Here is a 23774-nt window from a genome sequence, read left to right on the forward strand (position 1 = left end):
GGAACTTCTACTCTCTTTACTAAATTCTTATAAGTAAAATATCCTATGTAATTATATTTGTATATACTGAAATTGTTAAAAGGGAATCAACAGGATATGATGATACCCCAGTGATGTCACTAAGTACAATTTGATATTTTTATTATGGCTCTACTTTTTAAGTTTCACTTCAAACTACTTTTTTGAAAGGCTTCCTTTCAAAACACTGTAGATGTTCGTATGTTAATTTAAGTACTTGTTCCTTCACCTGCAAGTGTCATCTACTCAGGGGAATAAAATGACACAAAGACAACCTCTTCCATCTGTCTCATCAGTTTTTTTAAATATCTGCTCTAAAAATATACCCCAAACTTACTAGATGAATAAGTATATAACCAAGAAAACATACATAAGTCAAAAGCAAGGGTTATATGAGGGATTATATATCTAGTATTATATACACTTTCCAAGTAATTTTATGAAGCCACCATAACCAATAACAAAACTTGATAAAGATATTAAGGAAAGAAAATTATAGACAAGTATGTAATACATTTGCCTTTCAACTTAGAAGACGATGCTAGCTATAGTGATTATGACCTGAAGGTACCTACCTGAGCCACCCTGCTCAGAAACACACTACTCATCACCGAACAGGAAAGAGATTTTAAAAGGTCCCTCAATACATCACCTCCCGCATTTAACCAAGCTCACCACTCTCTCTGCCGGGTTTTCTACTAAGTGATTAACCTTTTACAAACAAGAACTTCTAACATAAACATCACGTCCCACCACATCAGGATGCCTCAGGCTCCTGCGACTGCAAAACCCAGTGTGAAAAACACCACTGCCTGTGTAAGAACACTCCTGGGGCGCCTCTGACATCACAGCACTCGCTACATATAGCACCTGATGCTACAGGGTCTGCACATGGTTACCTTCAACTGGTGAATGAGCAATACCACGTGGTGTAAATGTCCTCACATCAAAGAGAAAAGACAAAATTGGAAACATACCGTAAGCAATGCCACTTTTTTCTAAATGCAATTATTCTTGAACAAATATTTATTGAGTACTTTTTACTTGCTAAGTCCTGAAAAAGTAAACAAGGTAGATCTAAACTCTGTCTTAAGAGTTTACAGCCTACCAAATAATACAGACTTAAATAGACAAGAATAACTTGTGATATGAGCTGTGATAAGGGAAGTGATGAGGCAAAGGATCACGGTAGAGGCACCTAGTCTAGAGAAGAAGATAAGTCAGGGGAGATCTCCCAGAGAACTGACCTTTCATCTGAAACTCCCAAATTAGCAGGCCAAGTGTGTATGTTGGGGGTAGAGGAGAGGCTGAGAGTTGGTGGACTGAGGAAAAAATGGCACACGGGAACATCACGTACAAAGGTCCCAAGGCGAGAGATCTCAGTTCTGAGAGACTGAAAGAATTTCAACTTGGAGGACAGAACATAAAGGTTAGGGGTGAAAGGGACAGTGGTGAAAGATTATTCTGGAAAGCAGGGCTGTAGCAATATACAGTATTTTGTACTAAACGTACTATATAATGATTTTAAGTCCCATATTTAAAAGCTAAAACACAGTTCTGGCAAAGATGCATCTTCCTACTATAATTCACAGATGCCCTAAAACATAGATTCCCTCGGCTTCCAGGCAGCTTATGGACATCTATTCCAGCAAGAAAGAGTAGGAAAAGAAAACAGAAGAACCAGGGAACAGAGGGTCTGTGGAACACAGAGACAAGATATGATCATCACAGCCCTGGAAAAGGCCGCTGTAGGATCTACAGCCAGCTGAAACTCAAGACTACTAGGCTCTGTAGACTGGTGAAAGTTTCTGACCTTCTCCCAAATCTCTGACCTTTGCCCATTTATATGGCTACTCTTGTTTCTTCGGAGGAGAATGACGTCTTATGAATTACCTTTTTCAAACTACTAAAAGATAAAGGTGCCTCCTTCTGTTTTCTAAGTAATGCTCCTAACACACCAAAAGAAAAAAAATATTTAAGTCAGTGTTCCCAGCAGTTGCAAATGTTTTTTTGTTGATACACATTTCTAAAACTCAAAAGCTTGCTTCAATCAACCTTCCATTTGGAGGCAGGACGAATGGCCAAATGCTACTGAAAACAATTCTACCAACCAAAAACCAATCAAAGTGTTTCCAGAGGGGATGTTTTGCAAAAGTATTTGAACTACTAAAGCAGAACTCACATTTCTGAAAAGAAGGATGGAATAAATTTCTGCCTATACTGGCATTATACCCAAGAAAATATTTGAGATGTCTGTCTATGTGCAAAAGAGTTGACACAGGTTAAAATGACTCACGAAATTAATTCTATGGAGTTTAACGCTGGGCAGTATTTCAGGCCCTCTCCTTAGTAAAAGGAAGTCCCCAAGTATTTGCAAACACTCTAATATGAATAGTTGTCCTGGCTGGGCACCACCATAAAAATATCCATTCTCATGCTGCTTCTGATTTTATTGTCATTTTATTTCAACAACCCTTGGCTGACTTCTGCTATCGCTCCTCACCCCGTCTCGGAGCCCCCTCCTCTTATCATAGCACCTCCAAGCCTTTCAATGGGAGATGAAGTTGGAGGTGAGGAGGCAGGAGAGGAAGAAAGGGAAACGAGGAGAGAAAATTCTATTCTCCTTTCTCTCTGCGTCCCTCCACTGGTTCTCACCTCCCTCCTAGGTGAGGCCCCATTCCCTCTCATTCTGGCCCATGGTCTCTTCGCTAATCCTCAGAACCCCAACCTTACTCCCAACCTGCTCCTCACCCCACTTCCAGCCCTGCCCACTGGAGTCCCTCCCCAGTCACTAATACCACCATCAGAACTTGGAGTTATGGAACACGGGGAGAAAGGGGGGACCCCCAATAACAAAGAGGAAGCCAATGGAAGGGGGAGTGGCCCAGGTTTCAGGACAGAAAGGGTTTCCGGAGTTCCAAGTTGGAAGATAGTCTTCATCAAAATACTACGTCTATAGTCCTCTCCTCCAGGTATAATACTCACAAAATAGTTTTTTTTTAACGGCTGGCCTGGGGACCAACTTTTAAAACATGGTTCTTTTTCCCATAAAAACATTGTTTCTATAAGAAAATACCTAGGTAAATACTAGAAAACAATCTATTCATTGGTTTAAAAGAAGAAATTCTAGGAGCAGGGTACTACTTCAGCCTCATCTTCTCTTAAATTTTCAATGATACCTAGCTTTTTGTTTTTCTAATTAAAAAGAAAACGTTTAATTTATCCTGTAGATGCTTCATTCTAAACACTGAGGAGTTAAAGCCTTAAAGACCAGACATCACCCCTCCAGGAGGAAGATGGGAGCCTGAGTGGGGAAGGGTGAGGGGGTAGAAAAGGTGTGTTGGGATTGTGGAGGAGAAGAGAAGGGAAGGCCAAGAAGAGGAGGGTCTCCCGGGGAGCCTCTGCTTGAATTGATGGTGGTAAGCAGGGAGTGAAGACCTGTTTGCATCACCCTCAGGACTTCCATGAGTGAACTGTTAACGGCAAGATATCCTTTCCAGTAACAGACCATGTCTACCCACCTTGGCATACCTAGCAAACCATGCCTGCCAAACTACTACAATCTCCACCATGAGAATAAGTGAAAACCACATTTCATTCTACATATCTGGGTATTCTATACATTTAATTAAATGTCACAGCTATCCCTTTAAATTATATATTACTATTTTACAAAAGAAACCAGCATGGTTGCTGATCCAACTTCTGCAAAGTCTAATTGACAGCTTCTGATAGAAACAAAAATAATTCCTGATTCCTTGTCACAGGTACACTGAACATATCAGACCATTGGGATTTCTACAGTCACTCTTAAATATCTCACTAAAATCAAGCCTCTAAAACTAGAGTGTTGAATTTTCCTACCCTAATAATGGAAGTTTTCATGGAAATCTTGTTTTATTTTCATACCAATTAAAGAAAAGTAGGGGGGGAAATGACTTTCAGTTTGTTTAGAACTCATTTTAAACCTTGCATTAAATTTTTGAACTGGCAATGAATTGCAATCCTTCAGGCATATGTTTTTTGTCTTTTGCCTTTTACCAACAAGAGGTATACTTGCTGGGAAGGTTAAAATCATACCCACCAGCTTTGTTTTGGTTTGCAGGAAGTTGTAAGCACACAATAGAGAAATTGTCAGCACGTTCTGGTTATAGTTTCCTTCAGCCTGCTGATTGTTTCTGCCCCATGACCCAAGAAACGTGTGGTGTTTATATTTTTAATTCTCCTTCTACCTCACGTAGGGGGAAAAAATGACAATACCCATATACTCAGAGCACAGAGAAAACAAAAACCAGAAATTAAAACACAGAGAGTACTTTAGATTAAGTTTTAACTAGTGGCCAGACCAAAAATTTAGAGCTAACACTTTTTCAATCTTCATTTGAGTGTCAAAGAATCTGTCCTACAGAAATATTTGCATATGGACATTAAGATGCACATGCAGGTATGGTCTCTACAGCACTGTGGAAATACAAAAAAATTTGGAAACGACCTCAAGCTCCATCAATAGGAGAAGAGTTAAATAAATTTTGGAACACTGTGTAGCAGTTTCAATATACATACATAGGTAGATAAATTCACGTGGAAAAGTACCCAACACTGCTTTGTTAAAAAAACAAGTCATCTCTATATTTCTATGTTGTGCAAATATTCTATAATAGAAATGTATTTATGTGTCATTTTTTAATTTAAAAAAATACATGGACCATAACATCCACCAGAATGTCTAAAAATAAAAACACTGTAATCCCAAGTGTTGGTGAAGATATGGAGCAGCTGGAACTCTCACACACTGCTACTGGGAGCATAAAACAGCTACAATGACTTTGGAAAACTGTTGGGAGTTTCTAACAAAATTAAACATATATCTACCCTATGACCCAGTAATTCTACTCCTAGATATTTATCCAAAAGAAATGAATGCTTATGTTCACAAAACAAGTTATACAAGAATGCTCATAGCAGCTGTATTCATAACAGCCAAAAACTGAATAATTCAATGTCCATCAGCAGAATAATGGATAAACAAACTATGGGATATTCACCCAGTGGAATGCTACTTAGCACCAAACATAAGATAAAACTGATACATAATGATCCAGCTATCCCACTGCTGGGTATTTATCCAAAGAACTTGAAAACACAAAAGCATAAAGATACCCGCACCCCTATGTTGATCGCAGCATTATACACAATAGCCAAGACTTGGAAGCAACCTAGGTGCCTATCAAGAGGCGAATGGATAAAGAAGATGTGGTATTTATACACGATGGACTACTACTCAGCCATAAAAAGTGATGAAATCTGGCCGTTTGTAATAACATGGATGGACCTTGAGGGTATTATGCTGAGTGAAATAAGTCAGAGAGAGAAAGTCAAATACCATATGATCTCACTCATAAGTAGAAGATAAAAACAACGACAAACAAACACATAGCATTGGAGATTGGATTGGTGGTTACCATAGGGGAAGGGGGCAGGAGGGAGGGCAAAAGGGGTGATCAAGCTCACACGTGAAGGGATGCACTATAATTAGTTTTCGGGTGGTGAACTTGATGTGATCTACACAGAATTCGAAATATATTGTGATGTACATGCGAAAATAAACAAATAAATGAAAAAAATTTTACAAAAAAGAAAAAAAAACTGATATATAGACCAACACAGATAAACCTCAAAAACATTACGTTGAAGACAGACACAAAAGAGATCATACTGATTGCATGAGGTTCCAGAACAGCAAAGCTAATCTATGATGATAGAAGTCAGAACAGAACATTGGTTGCCTCTGGGGAGGGCTACTGTTTGGAAAGGAAATTTTCTGGGGTGATAGAAATGTGTATATCTTGATCTGGGTGGTAGTCACACAAGAGTATACGTATATTAAAGTCATCCATTGTAAAATTTAAGATTAGTGCATTTTATGTATGTAAATCATACCTTAATAAAGTACTGGGAAGGAAAGAAGAAAGGAAGGAAGGGAGGCAGGGAGAAATGAATGGATTGATGGATGAAGAGGCTCATACAAAAAGTTATCAGAAAGGAGGGCTGGCCCAGTGGCGCAGCAATTAAGTTTGCACGTTCCACTTCAGTGGCCCAGGGTCCGCCAGTTTGGATCCCAGGTGCGAACATGGCACCGCTTGGCAAGCCATGCTGTGGTAGGCATCCCACATATAAAGTAGAGGAAGATGGGCACGGATGTTAGCTCAGGGCCAGTCTTCCTCAGCAAAAAGAGGAGGGTTGGCGGCAGATGTTAGCTCAGGGCTAATCTTCCTCAAAAAAAAAAAAAAAGTTATCAGAAGGGAAAAATTATCTTAAAGGGAGTGTGATTTTAAGGAGATTTATTACAATGCAGTTAAGAGATATTTTCTGTAGCTATCTAAGTATCCCAGCATACTTCTCATACTTGATTTATAACATACAGTACCTTAATTCCAACTCAACTACTGGTTTACCTAAGTATAAATATGTGTCACTGGCTACATTTTAGCAAAGCTCCTATCATGTGAATAAAAACTTTTTTATTTTATTTTTTTTCCCTATAACAGACTAATATTAGAATGTCAACAATGTTAGGAGACCCTAGATGAGAATTTGAGTAATTCATAAATGATTTTATCAAAGCCATCAGCCTTCAGGAAAGCTGGCTCTCTGAACGCTAAGCCCACTCTGTTCCTCAGCCCACATCTGTCCTATCTTCCGTGTAAAAGCTGGATAGTAAAATTAAACAGCGGAACTCAGAGACTCCAAACCTGAAAAGCCATCTGTTATCATCACCGAACCTATAATGCAGCACCGACAAACCGGAAAAAGCAAGCAATGAACCTGGAAACACAGGGGAAATAAATATGAACAAATGTAGCAGAAATTATAGGATTTCTGTAGGGTGTAATGGTTTATAACGTGAAAAAATTAGATCTATGATAGTTATGTCAATATGTTAAGATTCTCCGATGTCGGTAAAACTTGAAACTTACCTTATTTTTCCTATATTTAAAAGGATTAAAAATTGTTTAAGTATTACATTTACGTAATGAGGTAAAAATGTTATTATCATAATAGCTGGCACTAGAATTCCTTTCAGGGAAAGAACTGTCATTGTTTGGAAAAGTAACTTGTTTCTCCGTGTGTGGGTGTTGGTGGGAACCTAGATAACTAAACAGATAGCTAAATTGCCTTTTCATGTGGCAAGAGGAAAAAAAAAATTTGTTTTCGTTTTGCTCCAGATAAGACAGAGGGAGAAAGTTCCAGCAAGAAGGCAGAAGGTGGGAGCTACATCAGGTGAAGGGCCAGATGACCGAGGTGGCAAAAGGGCATTTAGGAATAGGGATACCTAATATTCAATCGAAATCATGTGCACTACTCCAGGGTAACCCCTGCTCCCTCTGCCCACACCCCATGGATCTCCAGTGAAGTCACTGCACTTCAAGGAGGCTGGCTTTTGCAGAAATTGAGGACAAGCACATGTCCAGGCCAGGGCTTCTCAATCCTGGCACTACAGACATTTTGGGCTGGATAATTCTTTGCTCTGGGGAGCTGGCCTACGCACTGTAGGAAGTTTAGCAGCATCCCTGGTCTCACCCACTAAATGCCATCAGCACCCTCCCCAGTGGTGACAATGAAAAAATGTCTCCACGTGTTGCCAAAAGTCCCCTGAGGGACAAAATCACCCCAGTTGGGAATCACTAGTTGAGGCCTAGATGATGCAGGACAGAGACATGCACAGAAGCAAGGGAGCCTGGAAGGAAAGGTGACCTTGAGAACGCACGCTCCTTGAGAATTACCCAGATCTGGAGGAGAGGTTTGGGCTTCCATCTGGAGTAGATATTGCCCGGAGTTCAAAAGGCCCGGGCAGCCCACCTAACATCTACGCTATACGCAGAACGAAGGGCAAATATTTCCACTGATTAAAAAAAATGAGCAAACAAAAAAGGAGAAGGGGAAGAGTGATGTTTCATTTTTTTAATTGAGAAGTAATGCAAAAATACTATTTTTTACACACACACATGCACGCGCCCACAGAAAGCGTTCTATAACAAGGTACAGAATGCACAACTTTCCTAAGTTAGCAGTGACGCTAACGTCCTCCGTCCTTCCTCCGTAAAGTTTCTCACAGAAATGTTCACTGGGCTCTGATCTAAGGAAGGAAGGAAATGAAGGAGGCCCTGAAAGAATCCCTAGCACCTCCCCTAATTTAGGGAGGCAAAGGTGGGCCACTCACATAAGCAAAAGGCCGCGTCTGGGAGGTTTCCTGTGGGAAGGCCGCTGCGACATGAGAGATCAACAGGACTTCCTCAAAGAACAAAAATTTTAAATTTTATTTACCGAACATTTACATCGTGTTTAATACATGCCAGACACGCTTCTAAATTCTTTTCAAATATTCATCCCTTTATTCTTCATAGAAATTCTGTGAGATAGGAGCTATTATTATGCCAATGTTACAGATGAAGAAACTGAGGAGCAAAGTCAAACAGGGACTAAGAAAGTGGCAGAGTCAGGATTTGAATCTAGGTAAACTTAGCCCAAAGGAAATATACAGGACCGCTGAGAAAACACTAAAGATCAAAAAGAAAAAACCATCTTGAAGAACTAGAGAAAACGCCTCCCTCTGAAGTAGATTTATTATTAAAGAACAGAAACGTTTAGGAAATTTCTAATCATATTCTCAACAACACCCAAAATGTCATTATATCCATAAGCCAGAGCTTTGCAGATGTAATGAAAATGAAATAATGAGTGATGAGGAAAGACTACATGGAAATTTGTTCTAAATAAATAAATGCTGGATTTAAAACCATAACAAAGTCCGTGACAGATGAGACAACAAAAGAGATGAAATAGAGAGTAGATTAGTGATCCAATATATGTATAATATAAACCCCAGTATGACAGAATAAAACAGCTGGAGCAGAAGTAATGATAATAGAAGAAAACTTTCCAAATTAAAGAAAGACCTACATCTACACATCAAAAAGGTTCACTATGCAACAGGCAAAATTATGAGAATGTCTAAGACCTTGATACTATCTGGTGACATTTTTGAAAGGAAAGAAAAATACCCCATAAACATCCACGCAGGAGGTAGGAGAAATGGATTATAAAAGAAATGTATTAGTGGCTGGCCCAGTGGCACAGCAGTTGGGTTCACGTGTTCCACTTCAGTGGCCCAGGGTTCGCCGGTTCAGATCTCTGGTGCAGACCTGAGCATTGCTTGTCAAGCCATGCTGTGGCAGGCGTCCCACATATAAAGTAGAGGAAGATGGGCATGAATGCTAGCTCAGGGCCAGTCTTCCTCAGCAAAAAGGAGGAGGATTGGCGGCAGATGTTAGCTCAGGGCTAATCTTCCTCAAAAAAAAAGAAAAAGAAAAAAGGAAATGTATCAGGCTGGCATCAGACTTCTCCTCTACACAACTGAAGACCAGAAGATAAGGGGAGAACTTCTAGAGGTTGAGTTGGGAGGGAGAGGAAGAGTGTGACCCTAGAACCTCATGCCCACAGCTAAATTTATATGAAACTAGATAGACACACACTCAAACCTGCAGAGGCTCAGGAAGTGTAGTATCAAAGTGCCCTGCCTGAGAAACTCACCCGGCATTATATTCGAGATCATCATCTACTAGGACTTTATGCCCTGCCCAGTGCAGTAGCCACTGTGACTACTGAGCAGCTGAAATGTAGCTGGTGCAATTGAGGAACTGAATTTTTTGTTTCATTTAATTTTAGTTAGTTTAAATTTAAACAGTCACGTGTGGCTACTGGCTACCTTAGCACAGTCTAAACATCTGAGAGAGAAAGAGTTCAAGAATGAAAAAGCCAAGGTACAAAAAAGTAAGCAATGAACAAATTAAACAGGAAAACTTATTAGAGTCATGGTTTTTAAATATTATTCAAATGTCAAAAAATGATTCTTATAATGCACATGATAAAAACATTAATAATTTTCTGATCCTAAAATCTCAAATTATATCAGCAATTTCACATTTCACACAGAAGGAAAGAGCCAAAAGATACTATTTCATTCTTAATGTTGCTAATCAGAGGGACATGGGTCTTTTTTTTTTTTTCCAAGCCATAAGGGTAAAACTACCAGTGGCATAAAACCAGGATGAGTAACTTCTAAATTACTCAAAAGAAAAAAAAATGTAATGATCTAAGAAAATGCTCAGGAGACCACGGTAAGTGGAAAAAACAGCATACAAAACTATACACACAATATATCCCAACTTTTAAAGTTCATGTATATAATAAAAACTGAGAGAAATAGATGGAAATTTACAATGTTAACTATGGATGCCTGTATATCATTGTGTTTTCTAATTTTTTTTTTTAAAGATTGGCACCTGAGCTAACAACTGTTGCCAATTTTCTTTTTTTTTTCTGCTTTTCTCCCCAAATCCCCCCAGTACATAGTTGTATCTTTTAGTTGTGGGTCCTTCTAGTTGTGGCATGTGGGACACTGCCTCAACGTGGCCTGATGAGCAGTGCCATGTCTGCGCCCAGGATCCGAACCCGTGAAACCCTGGGCCACCAAAGTGTAGCACGTGAACTCAACCACTTGGCCACCGGGCCGGCCCCTCTAAATTTTCTACAAAGAGCATTATTACTTTTACAATCAGAAAAACTTACAAAAAAGAGAAGCAGAAGAATGGTCAAATCTCACCTTTCAGAATTCAACTGACTAGTAACCCCGTCTATCTAGAAGACGACCCAGTATCAAAAATTAAGCAAGAAAGACTCTGAGCTGCTAAAATACATGTCACAAAATCTATGCCTAAAGGTTTGGGTACCAGTTCATCAAGAGAGCCCTTCATACCTTCTTTTACACATATCTTAATTCCAACAAACCTGATTATCTGATGTTCCAGAAGTATTGAGGATATAGCTACACTGAGAACAGTGCAAAGTGACAGGCCTGGCCTAACAGTAGGAGAAAGGCGACAAAATAAAAAGACAAAACACAGGGACATTCACAAAGCAGCCCAGGGGCAATTATGGCAGAAACATCCCTAAACAACTTAATATATTTCCATATAGTATGACAATAGATACTCACTACAACAACTCTGAGTTAGAAGTGTTCAGAGGAGGGCCCTCTGAACACAGACTGGATAACTGAGGAAGTGAGAAAAGTTCCTAATACATTTTAGAAAAAGACTGATCACCAATGTTTACAATAAAAAGTTAGAGTGCTTAAAGAGAATATCCTCAGCTATCCAGAGCAACTCACTCCTGTGAGTTCCACAGAATTGGAGTTTTACTATATTGAAGAGGATTTTATGGTTGGCTGCATTGACCAATACAAATCTGGAGAACAATCTGGAAGGAAATGATTGACGACTGCTTCTTTCCAAGGAAGTTTAAAAATAAGTAACCATAGGCCTATCAGAACCAGCATTAACGCAGCAATTGCTACTAACTGCAGCCAGGCTGGGGATGTTATTTTGGCTTAAATCCATAGTCTACGGAGGATTTAGGTACCTTACAGGTAGCTGGAACCTACTAGCTATTAGGGTAGTCAGTAGGCCCCATTCCATCACACAGGACACACCGTGAACCAAAGAAACATTTATTCTATCTCCTTTATACTTGCCTCTTGTGCTTCTGACTTCAAAAGCGGGGCCAGAAAGACAAGGAAGAAACTGATTATGTTTGTATCTGTGGAGCAAAGATTATGCAAACTGCCAGCACTCCACTCTTTCTGTTTTCAGCATGGTTATCACAAAACAAAAACAAAAAGATAACTTCTACCTCTGAAGCCTGATTATTTGAAAACAGACCTGAATATTTCCTCCTCTTTCAATAAGGCAGTAGATGCCCTTCATTTTACTTATCTATAAGATACTTACTTGCTGATCAAGGAGACTAGTTACTATTTCTGTAGGAGAGCTTGACAGTCTATTAGAGGAAACTGTTTCCTGAGTTACTCTAGAAGCCTCTCGCTGCTTTAACATTTGCCAAAAATCCAAGAAAGCACCAAAAAAAAAAAAAAAAAAGTCCCCACCTTCCACACACCCCCAGAGCTAACAAGAGAAAAACATAATCACAACCCTGGTTAATGGCCCTTTAGTATATGACCTCCTCAAGCTTCCGCAGTATTTGTCTTTTGTTTGTTCCTTTTTCTTTTAAATAATCTTACTGGTTGCCTTTTCCTGATTACAAAAGTATCACATGGTCATTGTGACCATTTAAACAACACAAAGATGTATGAAATAAAATTAATAACTTCTCCCTCCCCCACCCTCACACTCCCCTCCCAAGGAAACCAATGTTAACAGCTTGCTGTATATTCTGTCTTGCTCCTTCCCAGGCTTACAAAAACATATACAATATATGAGGGGGAGGGGTGTTTTGTTTTGAAACAAAAATGAGGTATTATATAGACTATTGTGCCCCTTGCTTTTTAGTCTTAAAAATGTTATGGACACTTTCTAAGCCAATAGATATAATCCATCACATCCTTCTTAATGGCTGCAAAGTATTCCATAAGATGGATAATTCATTCCAGCTATCGCCCCACCTTTCCCAACTCATGCACATTTAGGAGGGAGCCTTGTACACATACTTCATGTCCTTTAATTTCAGTAACACAGATTCCTAGAAATGGGGTTTCTGGGTCAAATACACCATGTTCAAATGTTTAAAAATTTATCCCTAAACAAAATTAATTTTAGACCTTCAGAATTTCTGTTCCTTTCTTCATTATGCAAAATTTTGGCATAAACCTTTCACAATGCTTTGCATATTTTATTTTTAAAAGCACACACATTATATCAAAAAAATGCCCCTGTCATTTATGCTCGTAGTTATAAATAAAAAACATGCTTAAGTTACGGCTGTGACGGCCAGTGTTAAATCATTGTGCAAATGCTTATGTCTTAGTTTATGAAAGTAGTAATTCACTGTGGGAACTGCCCCCCCCCACAGCCATGTGGCGGCTCTCTCACCCTGTGACTCCCTCCGCTGCGTGGATGTAGAGGTCAGGACCCACAGATGTTCTAATTGTCAACAGTTAACCTTAAAAGGTGTATGTGGGGGAAGACAAGTAAACAGCAACAGACAATAAATGGATAGCCATTATGGGTTTCTAATATCCACAAATTATTTGGACTACAATTAATAATTCTACTGGTCTATGCCAGAGACTGTATTCCATAAAAAACAAAACCTATAACCCATAGGTTGCTAGGATTACATAAACCTTTCAAAAACATATTCTTCAAACATTTTTCAATAGAATTATTGATTGAACCCCAGTTTTACATTTTTTCCTCTACTTCAGATTCATTCGAACTGCAAACTTTAAAAAAAGGCCTTAAAGAAATACATTAACCAACAAAGCTCCTTAAAGTTTAATCTCAGACTCCTCCATATATTTTAAAGACCCAAGCACCTGCAGAGATTGTTAAGACACAGCAAGTTTGATACAGAACTATGTGACACGCAATTAATCTCCATTCATACCCTGCTCCACTTGTCAACAAACAAAGGTTGTGCTTTAGAAGGAGATCTGAAGACTTCAATTAAAAACAGTCAGCTAACAAGAAAATAATCTAAGTTAAAGGAAGGTGGCAGGTGCAGAAATGAGTTGTTTACCAAAGTGTCAGTTTTGAACAATAAAGAACTGACATCAAAAATGTTGAAGGAGTGGATTTCATTGCAAGCCTCTGAAAATAAAAAGGAATTTTCTACCAGGGCTGCACACAACACGGTATATAGTTTAACAAGCTTGTAAAACAGGTTACCTCTCATCAAATGACAGATACCAATAAAAAGAATCACTTTATATCTTTAAATGCAAGGGCAGAATTAAACTTTTTTTCCAGTTCCTTCTCTCCTGGAAACCAGACACTTATAGCCTCTCTTTACACATCAAATATTGAACTGACAGCAGAAGGAAAAGCTGGATTGCCTCTTCCTAGACACCCAGAAGATGCTCCTTTGCCCTGCGAATACTTTCCTCCTCTCAAAGTTTAGATTTAGTGAGATCATAAGTAAAATGGATTCTGGAAACTTCATCTCAAAAGAAATACCTAGTTGACAGCTTTTACATAGAAGCAATCCAGAATGGAAGCAGTGCTACAAACAGACCAAAAGGACTTGCCAAATAGCTGATTAGGAGGCATTTATACCAAGATAACAAGGTAATGGAGATATAAAACCAATTAAATTGAGAGAAATTGGAAAAAAAAAATACTGCTTGCCAAAAGTATGACCTGCCCAAAGCAGGCCATCTGTTAAATATGTGTCAAAAATGTCACTTAGACGCCAAAAGGCTTAATTCTGAGCAGCTTCCTCCTGGGACCCTTATGCAAGCACAGACTCCAGGCCTCTGTCCTTCCCGGAAGGTCACTTACAGGAAAGCCAGTTACCTTCTCCAGAAAAAGTGTGAACCGAGCAGATGATAGTGCCCATTAGCACGAAGTCTCTTTGGAGTGTTAGAAGTATGTGTTGAGTGTTCGTGAGCACGGCCTTAACTCTTAAAAGGATTGCTTAGGCACTGTAATTTGAAGGGGAACACATCACAGTGGGGGCACTTCTAGAAAATGAAGAAACCTAATACTGAGCATCAGCCTGCCCTGGGTGGATAGCAAGACCCTAGAAGTCTTCCGGCTGGTGAAGGGAGGCCTGGGGTTTCCGCGCTGACGACAACTCACGCTAACCCCAGGCCCCGGCCCCCAGGATGCCACGAGCCCCTCGCAGCCCCTTGAGAAGCAGGAAGGTGAGGGTCTCCAGTGAGAGGTGGCGGGGTGAGGGTCGGGGAGGGAGGAGGGCGAAAACCTACAGACCTAGGGGGAGTCCGGAGGAAAAAGGGACAGGTGGACCAGCGAGGTGGCAGAGGGGACCATGAACCGGGCCTGAAGTTGCTTAGAAGCCCGGGAGGTTAACTGGAGACGCCTTCAGGGAAAAGAAAACGTGGAACTGCGGGGAGTGAAAGGGACCCCGAGGCGGGAGGATGAAAGCCTGGCTTTGCAGGGTAGAAGACTCTAGAAGCCTTGAGGCGCTAGAAGTTGGTGAGAGATGGAGCTGAAAAGAGAGCTGGCCTCGGGAGCCCCTGGCGTCTCCCCCGTCCTCCTTCGGCTCTGCACTTGGCGACCGACCGCAGGGTCGGGGGGCCGGGCCGGGCCGGGCGTTACCTTGCAGGAGCCAACAGATCTCCTCCGGGAGGGCGGCGGCGGCCTGCATGTGGCGGGGCGCTGGGGCGGCCGGAGTGGGAGGCGGGAGCGGGCCGTGAAGGCCTGGGGCCGAGGCGGGCGGGCGGCGAGGCGGCGGCTTGCACGGCGGAGGCACCTGTACCTCTGTCGCCGCCGCCGCCGGGCCGAGCCGCAGGGCGGGGCGCGCTCAGGAAGTGGCGCGCGCGGCGGGCGGGGGGCGCCCGGGGCGTGGGGGGCACCTGTGCACGCACCACTCGCGCCGGTGCCCAGAGGGACAAAGATTGGGGAGAGGGGGCGCCGCATCACGCAGGGCCAATGCTGTGCCCCTCCAGAAGCCCCCACCAAAACAAAAGACTTCACGCGACTCAAAGGAACCTCGTCTCTTGGAGACTTCGCATCCTAAGCACTGGACAGTCGGCCTCAAGGGGCGGGTTTAAAAGACACCGTGGTGCCCGAAGCGGGGCGCGAGGAGGTAGAATCCGACGACGAGGTTAGTCCCTGCCCAGCACTGCAGCGCTCGATCCCCGATCCATTCGCACGTCCACGTCCGGAAAACCAGGGCAGGACGTTCGCGCTCTCAGGCAAACCACGAGGTTTAAAGGGAATGACCACAAATCCCAGCAAATAATATAAACCCACCAACACTGGGGAGAATCAGAGCGGCATGGCTGCAATGGACACAGGAAGCCCAAGTGTCCCTTCCTCCCTAAGGCTGAGGGGATGGGAGGAAAGGAAGGGGTCACCTGGGGAGAAAGCCGAGGAGAGGGCAACGGAGCCCTTTCCCTCTAAGAGCCGGCAAAGGGAGCAAAGTGAAGGACAAGATCGCAGAAAGGATCTCTCCCTCATTCCAAGTACAGTAGGGGTCAACGTCCTGCTTGTGATACGGAGCCGCCATATTGCAGGATGTTACCGTTGGGGGAAACTGGGTAAAGGTAGACTAGATCGCTCCGTGTTATTTCTCATAACTTCCGTGAGTCTACAGTGATCTCAAAATAAAGAGTTTACTTTTTAAAAAAATACAATGGGCCAAGTGCTGTGAAGACGGTATGAGGTGCCATTGACGGTGAAAGGAGGGAGATGAATATAAGAAAAGGAGGGAGGGGCCGGTGTAGTGACTTTAATGGTGCGTGCGGCATTTGAGATGGGCTCTGAACGCCAGACTTTCAAGGGGCAGGAGAGCTTTCCAGGTGGAAGGACCAGAGTAAACAAAGATGGAAAAGCCTCTCCCACTTGAGGAACAGCTCAGAACCCTCTTTTCCTGGATGGTGTAAGGAAATTACGATTGTCAAGAAAAATTGAAGCTCTTTTGTGAAGGGACTTGAAATTCAGAATGAAGATTTTGAACTCAATTGAGTGGGCACTGGGGAGCCATTGACAAATCCTGAACTGGGGAGTGACCTAACCTGAGCCCCTGTATAGTCTGTGATCTTGCACATCTCACTTCACCTCTACCGTTTTCCTTCTTTGTAAAAAAAATGGAGCTTCTGTTATCAGACTCTGCCTGCAGAATATGTGGGAAGGATTGGGAGTGGTAAGACAGAGGACACCGGGAAGATGGGGGAAGTGGTTTCACAGCAGCCACGGGGGAAATAACGATGGATAAGGGGACAGGAGCAGCAAAGAGAAACTGTCCAGAAAGACTCCTGGTAACAGTGCCTGTCTCCCGGCATAGTTTCCCCTTCAGAGATACAGTCTCAGGGTTGAGGGCTCGATCCTTTAAGGGGTATAGTGGCTTTGAGCCATCCTTACAAGTCTGCACCCTGTGATCTGAAGAGGAATGGTGCCTTGGTTTCAGGCTCCCGTGACCCACCCACGAGCTGCAGCAAATTGGGGTGGGAGTGAGGGGACAGAAGTTGGCAGGAGTTTCTGGGGACTCTGGCTCCCGCTACGACTCCTTCTTGCCCTAGGAAAGTTGACAGTGGCCAGGCTGCCTCCTCCAGGTTCCGGAGTAATACTGGTGCCCCACTGGGGGCATTTTTTTTACCAGACACACTGCTGCTTCTATAAAATTGTAGCTGCTCTGGAGTCCTTTTTGAATACTTAGGGCATGGGTTAAAAAAAAATGAGAGGATACATGGGAACTCTCTGTACCATCATCACAACTTTTCTGTAAATCTAATTGTTCTGAAAAGCAGCAGGGGGGCCAGGTGTCCTATATGTAACCCCAGCACTTATGCCTTGCGTTCCCTCTCAGCAGTGGAAGGAATTTGATAATCTTCTTCAAGGATATTTGTGAGACGCTAACATAGGCTACAAGCTAATGAGTTGTTTGATAAAGACCAATAAACCCAGGTAATTGCACATCCTCTCAGGCCTCACTGCCTGTCATAGCTTACGTATTGTGAGGGAAGCAGCGGAAGCTGGCGGCATAGGTATTCTACATCCATTGTGGGGTTTAGAGAGGCGGAGGTAGAAGGAGGTACAGAGTTGGGTAGTGTGCAGTGGGTGACTGGCAGATTTCAATACGGCATTGTCATGTTGCATCAAGCTTCCTCGTTGCAGATAGAAACCTGCCTCCGCACATGAGCGCAGCCCCTCCTTAATCATCTGAGGACCCTGGTTCAGCAGTCAACCTCACTCCTAATGACATTCTGTTAAATGGACAAATTCCTTTGAAGCCTTGTCCTTCTTTGAAATCCAATTTCGCAGGAAGCCAAATCTGATTGGGGGTAGCCATGGAAACCACACGGAGGAGTCTTAGAGGAGGTGGAGAGAGGCAAGGCAAAATGTGATAGTCGAGAGTCCTTTACTGCTCTGTCGGAAATATCAAAGGGATCTGGAGAGGTTGGCAGCAGACGAGTCCCTGCTCAGGTCCTGTTCTGTGTGGCTGGGTACCATGTGGCTGTCACGGAAGTAAGCAGCCAGCTGTCTCTGCACACAGGCAGGGGGATGGAGCAGAATACACAAATCCCAGGTCTGTCTGCCTCTCTCTTCTTCCCCTCCCCTTCCCCCCAATTCCAGCAAGATCTTAGCATCCCCTTCTTAGTGGCCTGCCCCTTAAAGACAAACAACAAAAGAATGACAAGGTTAAAATACAAGGCCCTCACAGATAAGAGGTCCTTTGGAGCAGAGGCCATGAAATTAATCTGAAATTCCTTGTAATTAGATAAGATAAGGGTATCAAAAGAGATGCAGAGCAGTGAGGAATGGAGTCCTGCAGCACAACATGCGGAAAATATACCGCCTGGTCCACCGGGGCCCCTCGCACGCTGTCAGCAGACAGGAGACACAGAAACAGGGCCCATGCCAGCCTCTGGGCCACTTGGAGATGTCACCTCATGTTCTCGTGCCAGGTGGGCACTCACTAAATATGCATCCATGGGGTGTCCAGAGGGCTCCATCAGGAAGAAACAAAAGCATCTGGCACCCAGAATGTCATGGGGTGGGAACAACTGCAGGCAAAGCAGGAGCCGGCTGGCACTGCTGCACTGTGGATGCAGTCGGTCTGGAGAGGAGGCTGTGGAGGGCAGGCTCTGGGGCTTTATTGCGAGGTGGTTATTGATCTCTGGATGCTAGGTCACGACATGCGGCAGAGCTGACGTCTGCCCTGTGGATGTGCGGCCGCTGCATCTCAGCCCCTCGGTCCCAACCCCATCAACCGGGTTTATTGACTCTTTTATTGACGATGCTGGGGCCTAATGAGGACAAGAGCTGCACACTTCATTAAGGGCTGTGGAAGGAGAGATGAGGCGTCCCGCCGATGCCAAGAACCAGGCTTACTGCGTGCTTTGCAAGGCTCTGGCAAGCAAGCCTCATGCCACCCCTGAGACAGAGGAGACAGATAAAGTTTCTCACTTGGGTGCATCACTTCAGTGGCCTTAAATGCAGGGTTTCCACAGCTTGCCAGAAGCCTTGCTCTTACTAATTAGCTAAAACTTAGGAAGGTCCCATTATACACACTCTCACACAAATGCACTTCGATGGTCTCCCCTTTCAGCTCACATGCCTAGATTCTCTGCGCTGATACATACAACCAAATGAGCAGGTTCTCATATCACATCAGGGAACATTCCCAAAGCAGGTTCTCAGTGAGGCACAGGCTCAGAACAGAACGAGGGATTATTAAAACTCTAAAGAATCTTCAAGGTGATCCAATTCAAGATGAGAAACAGACCCAGTGCTCTGCCCAGGGCCAGCCTGCTCACCAGGGGCTGCACGGCATTGGATTCCTTGTTTTGCAGCGCTGGGCCAAAGCTCTCATAGACCTGAACACCTGAGATGGGTCACTTCAGTCCAGGGATCACTGAGCAGCTCTGTGAAGCAGTCATTTTTGGTCCCCTCCATTGTAATAGTAAATTTCTTTCTTTGTTCTTTATCTCATCTTCGTATCACTCCCCTTATTATTTTTTCCCTATATTCTCCAATCACTTTTTTGTGTGTGCCTTCTTTGCCTATCCCTTAGGCCACGTTAGACATCCCCCATGGACGCTGCTGAGCCCAGCAGAGACCCTAAAGACCGGAGAGGTTGCTGACTCTGACATTCTCTGTCTTTGATTGGTTCTCTTGGGAAGTGGAAGCGGAGGTGGGGGTGGGGGGCACGCAGAGTGTGTCAGCCGCAGCCAGATGAGGCTGTGCACTCTCCTTGAGATGTGCAGGCAGTCTGCGGGGCTCATCTGCAGGGGAGGCAGGTGGGGCCGAGGCCCATTTTAAAGGCTAGATGTTTGCAGACATGATAACTTTGGAAAACTATATAGAAGGAGTAACTATTTCTTTTGGGGGGGATTAAGAAGATTAGAGGTAAATAATAGAAGGATATCAATTTTCTAAGGTTGAACTGACTGTCTTTGGCTTCTCTGATCTGTTATTTCAAAAGGCAAAGTTTTAAGCTCCCTACGCCCCTTCCTTCCTTTCTGCCTTTTCTTCTCCCTCACTTTACTACAGGTCTTAGAATTCAGGGTTGGGGCAGGGTGATTCAAGGTGAGAGAAGGGGCAGTTATTTAGAATCTGATAGAAAGTTCTGGTCTGCACAACACAGGTGCTCACATGCTTGCGAGAATACTCACACTCAGAGGAACTGATGTATCTGACCACAATCACCAGTCATAATCACAATCACCGTGTTCACAAATACCAACAGAGGCACTACCTGGAGTCAGACATAACACCAGCAATGGCTGATTATTTCAGTGCAAGAAAGTGGGTAAAAATATCTTTACCCTAGTGGTCATCCTATATATAACGATCTATAGGTCCCCAAAATACGTTCTGTCCTTTCCTTCAGAATTGTGTCAGTGTCCATTTTGGTATTTTCCTGTCTAAATGTCTGTTCTCAACATCCTTGGGCTTCCCTTCCAGCAGCATTTTCTACCAGCATAAACCACACTCTCTTTCACATACAGTGATGTGTTGCTTAACAGTGGGGATACCTTCTGAGAAATGCGTTGTTAGGCGATTTGTCATTGTGCAAACTTCATGGAGTGTACTGACACAAACCTAGATGGTATAGCCTACTCCACACCTAGGCTATGTGGTACTAATCTTATGGGACCACCGTCATATACGCGGTCCATCCTTGACCAAAACATCATTATGTGGCACATGACTATACAAGACAGCACTGTTAGTCCTTGTTGCATTGCCTTCAGGCTTTGCTTTCCTGTCTTTTCTAAAGGATGAATTCTCCCTCCTCTCATTCTTCCACTAGAATTCATGATCCCACCCTCTCCCACCACCTTTTAGATCTGCAGTCCCACATTCTTTTTCACCTTCAGTCTTTCCCTCTGCTAATATTCCTGGTCTCCTCTATCTTAGAAACAAAGCAGACAAGCAAAAACCTTCCTTCAACCTCACTACCTTCTCCAAACCTCATCCTTTCTGCTCCTTTCTTTCCCCCATCAGCTCACATCCTTTCTTCTCAGTCCTTTCTCCTTGCCTGCCTATCTTTGCACCATCGAAGTGACTCTCTCCCAAGTGCATCAACGCCCTCCTTCCTTCTCAACTCTTCTCAGTCTTGACCAGCCTCTCTCGGCAGCATTGAGTGGCGCTGGCCACTTGCTCTTGCTTTGGGCACTCCGCTTCCTTGGCACTGCCCTAGCCTGGTCTTCTTCTATCCTTCTTAGCTTTTAATTCTCTGCTTTCTCTTTTGGCTCTTTTCATTTCGCCTTCTAGTCACAGGTGTTCTGCCTTTCTCCTCCCTGCCTCCCCCCCCCATTTCTCTCCTTGCTGTCTGAGCCCCTAGTGGTTTCATTCTCCCACCACTCCAACTTTCCCCTTCATGCAGATTACTTTTCAAATTTGTACTTCTGTCCCACATTTCCACCTGGATAACTGAACAGTTCCATAAATTTGCTATTTCCTCTCCCCTTAATCTTTGTAATGGCAACAAAACTCAGTGAAAAGGGCACAAGCTTATGAGGCAAAAAGACGTGAGTCCCAATTCTGGCTCAGCAGCCTACCAGCTCTAAGACTCTGGACAGAACTCTATGAACCTCAGTATCTTCATCTGTAAATTGGAGCTCAGAATCCTTATCTTAGAAGATAATTGTGAGGCTTAAATGAGATGGCATATGTATATAATATATAGTATATGCTAAATAAATTGTAGCAGTTATAAAGGAATTGCTGTTCTCCAGTGTTCCAAACTCAAAATGTAGGATTCATCTTGGACCACTCCTTATCCCCATTCCAAACATCCACCAAGCCTGCCAGTCTTACTTCCTTGCAATGGCTTTCGATTTGTACCCTCCTTTGCATCCTGAGTGTCACCACTCTGGGCTGGGTTCTCATTATCTTTGTTGAGAAGTGTTATTGAAGTGGTTTCCAATCCAGCCTCCAGCATCCAGTTTCCCCACCATCCCATGCCACCCCTCACCCAAGTTCCAGAATAGACACCCCAAAATGTGATCCTGATCCCACCAAAGAGGTGATAGAATATAGTGACCCTGAAGTCAGACAGTCCTGTGCTCAAATTGCCACTTGGCTTCTGTGACTTTGGGCAAGCTGCTTATCTTCTCCATGCCTCAATTTCATCACCTGTAAAATGGCAACACTATCAGTATTTTCAAGGTCGTTGTGAGGCTTCAAAGAGCTAATATACATTGTGTTTATAACTGCCTGCAACATGGTAGGTGCTTCATCCATGTTGGCTATTACTACTATCTCTGGATTCTCTGCAACAACTATCATCTGGAAGGTGCTCAATGACCATATGTACTGAATCATCCATGATCTCTTACTTGATTCTCCTTGCTCACTAAAGATATGTTTGAGGAGTGACTGGCCAAAATATGGGTGTCATTCATCTCCAACATGAGATTCCTTCCTCTTTACGAAGGTAACTTGCCTTTAAAGAGGTGGAAAGGGTGGTCTTGGCTTCCTTGGCACCAGGCTCTAACAAGTCGGGATAATCAGCCTGCAGATTTTCTCTGCCCATCTCCAAAGATTTCCTCCCTGCCCTATCTATTCTGGAGTACTTGCAGTGTTCTCCAAACCACATGGGGAAAACACTCCTCTGGAAGGCATGAGATATTAACTCCTCTTTTCACTCATTGTGGCAGAAACCAAGTTTCCACTATAAATACAGGCCCCAGAAAGAACCAATCAGAAGGCAGATTATACCCCAGGAGTCAGTAGCCTCTTTAGTCTGGAGGGCTGCCAGCAGGGCTAAGCTCTCCTGAAAGAAGTGGGGCGGGGGGGTGACAGGGAGGGGTGATGGACAGAGGATAAAGCTAGCAAGAAAGAAGGAAGGAAAAGAGGAAAGTGATGAGAAACTGGATGAAAAATTGAAGGAAGGGAGAAATAGAAAGAAAACATAAGGAGAAAACAAAGAGCTTCCCATAGTTTGGAAGATAGACACTAAATCCAATAGATCCACTCCATTTCCCGAGTTGCAGTTTCAGGATATACCGTGTTCCACCCCCAAGGACATTGAGAAGCTCTAAGGACTGACTGTAAATTCCCAAAGTGCCTTGTAGAGATTCAAGCTGTTATTATCTGCTGCTGTACTTTTTAGCATATGCACTACCAACACAATGACATATCTTATTGAGTAATATGTGATATTCCGCATCGTGAGTCTATTGATGCAGAATTTCCCTTTTCAGAGCTCAATACTCTGATCAAAGCCTGTTGCATCCCATCATTGAGGCCATCCACTTAATGACAAGTTGTAAGGTGCATATTGCAGAATATTCATGTTCATTTTCTGCTCACAGTGCTCAAAATCTCCTCTAAACAGCCTCTGCTCCCAGCCTTATTAAGGTGCCTGTGTTATCTACACTCCATTCAATGGTGTGGAAATAATTGTCTTGAGACTAAAGAAAAAATTGATGGTCACAAGCCGAGTCAGCACTTGTGTTCTTTTCTCACTCTGTTGAATCAGGTGTTATTTACCTCTTCCAACACCTGGGACTCCTGATAAGTCACTCCCCTGGTAGCTTTTTCCAGGACAGTGCTGTGGGGTCTTTAGAAGAAGCAGGGATCCTTCATAAACCATATTGTTATCAGCACAATTCACACAGCTACCAGATGTGCAAAATCGAAACCACCAAGGGCACTCAGGCAGAGGGGGCTTCCCCAGCTCTGTCTGGCTGCTCTGAAATGTGCTCATGAGTTGGAGAAGGGATCAGAGAAAGAAGGGCTCTACTTAATACCAGGCTCACA

General features: G+C 43.2%; 1 protein-coding gene across 1 annotated transcript in view; it reads right to left on the minus strand.

The window, feature by feature from the left end:
• Window positions 1-15595, minus strand: part of SKAP1 (src kinase associated phosphoprotein 1) — a 255977-nt gene extending 240382 nt beyond the window's left edge. Inside the window, exon 1 of the mRNA XM_023652675.2 lies at window positions 15156-15595. Coding sequence (XP_023508443.1) covers window positions 15156-15204 — 49 coding nt within the window. The 5' untranslated portion in view covers window positions 15205-15595. The remainder of the gene's footprint in view (window positions 1-15155) is intronic.
• Window positions 15596-23774: the final 8179 nt, after the last annotated feature.

This window comes from Equus caballus, chromosome 11 (genome assembly GCF_041296265.1).
Source record: "Equus caballus isolate H_3958 breed thoroughbred chromosome 11, TB-T2T, whole genome shotgun sequence".
Lineage (NCBI taxonomy): Eukaryota > Metazoa > Chordata > Mammalia > Perissodactyla > Equidae > Equus > Equus caballus.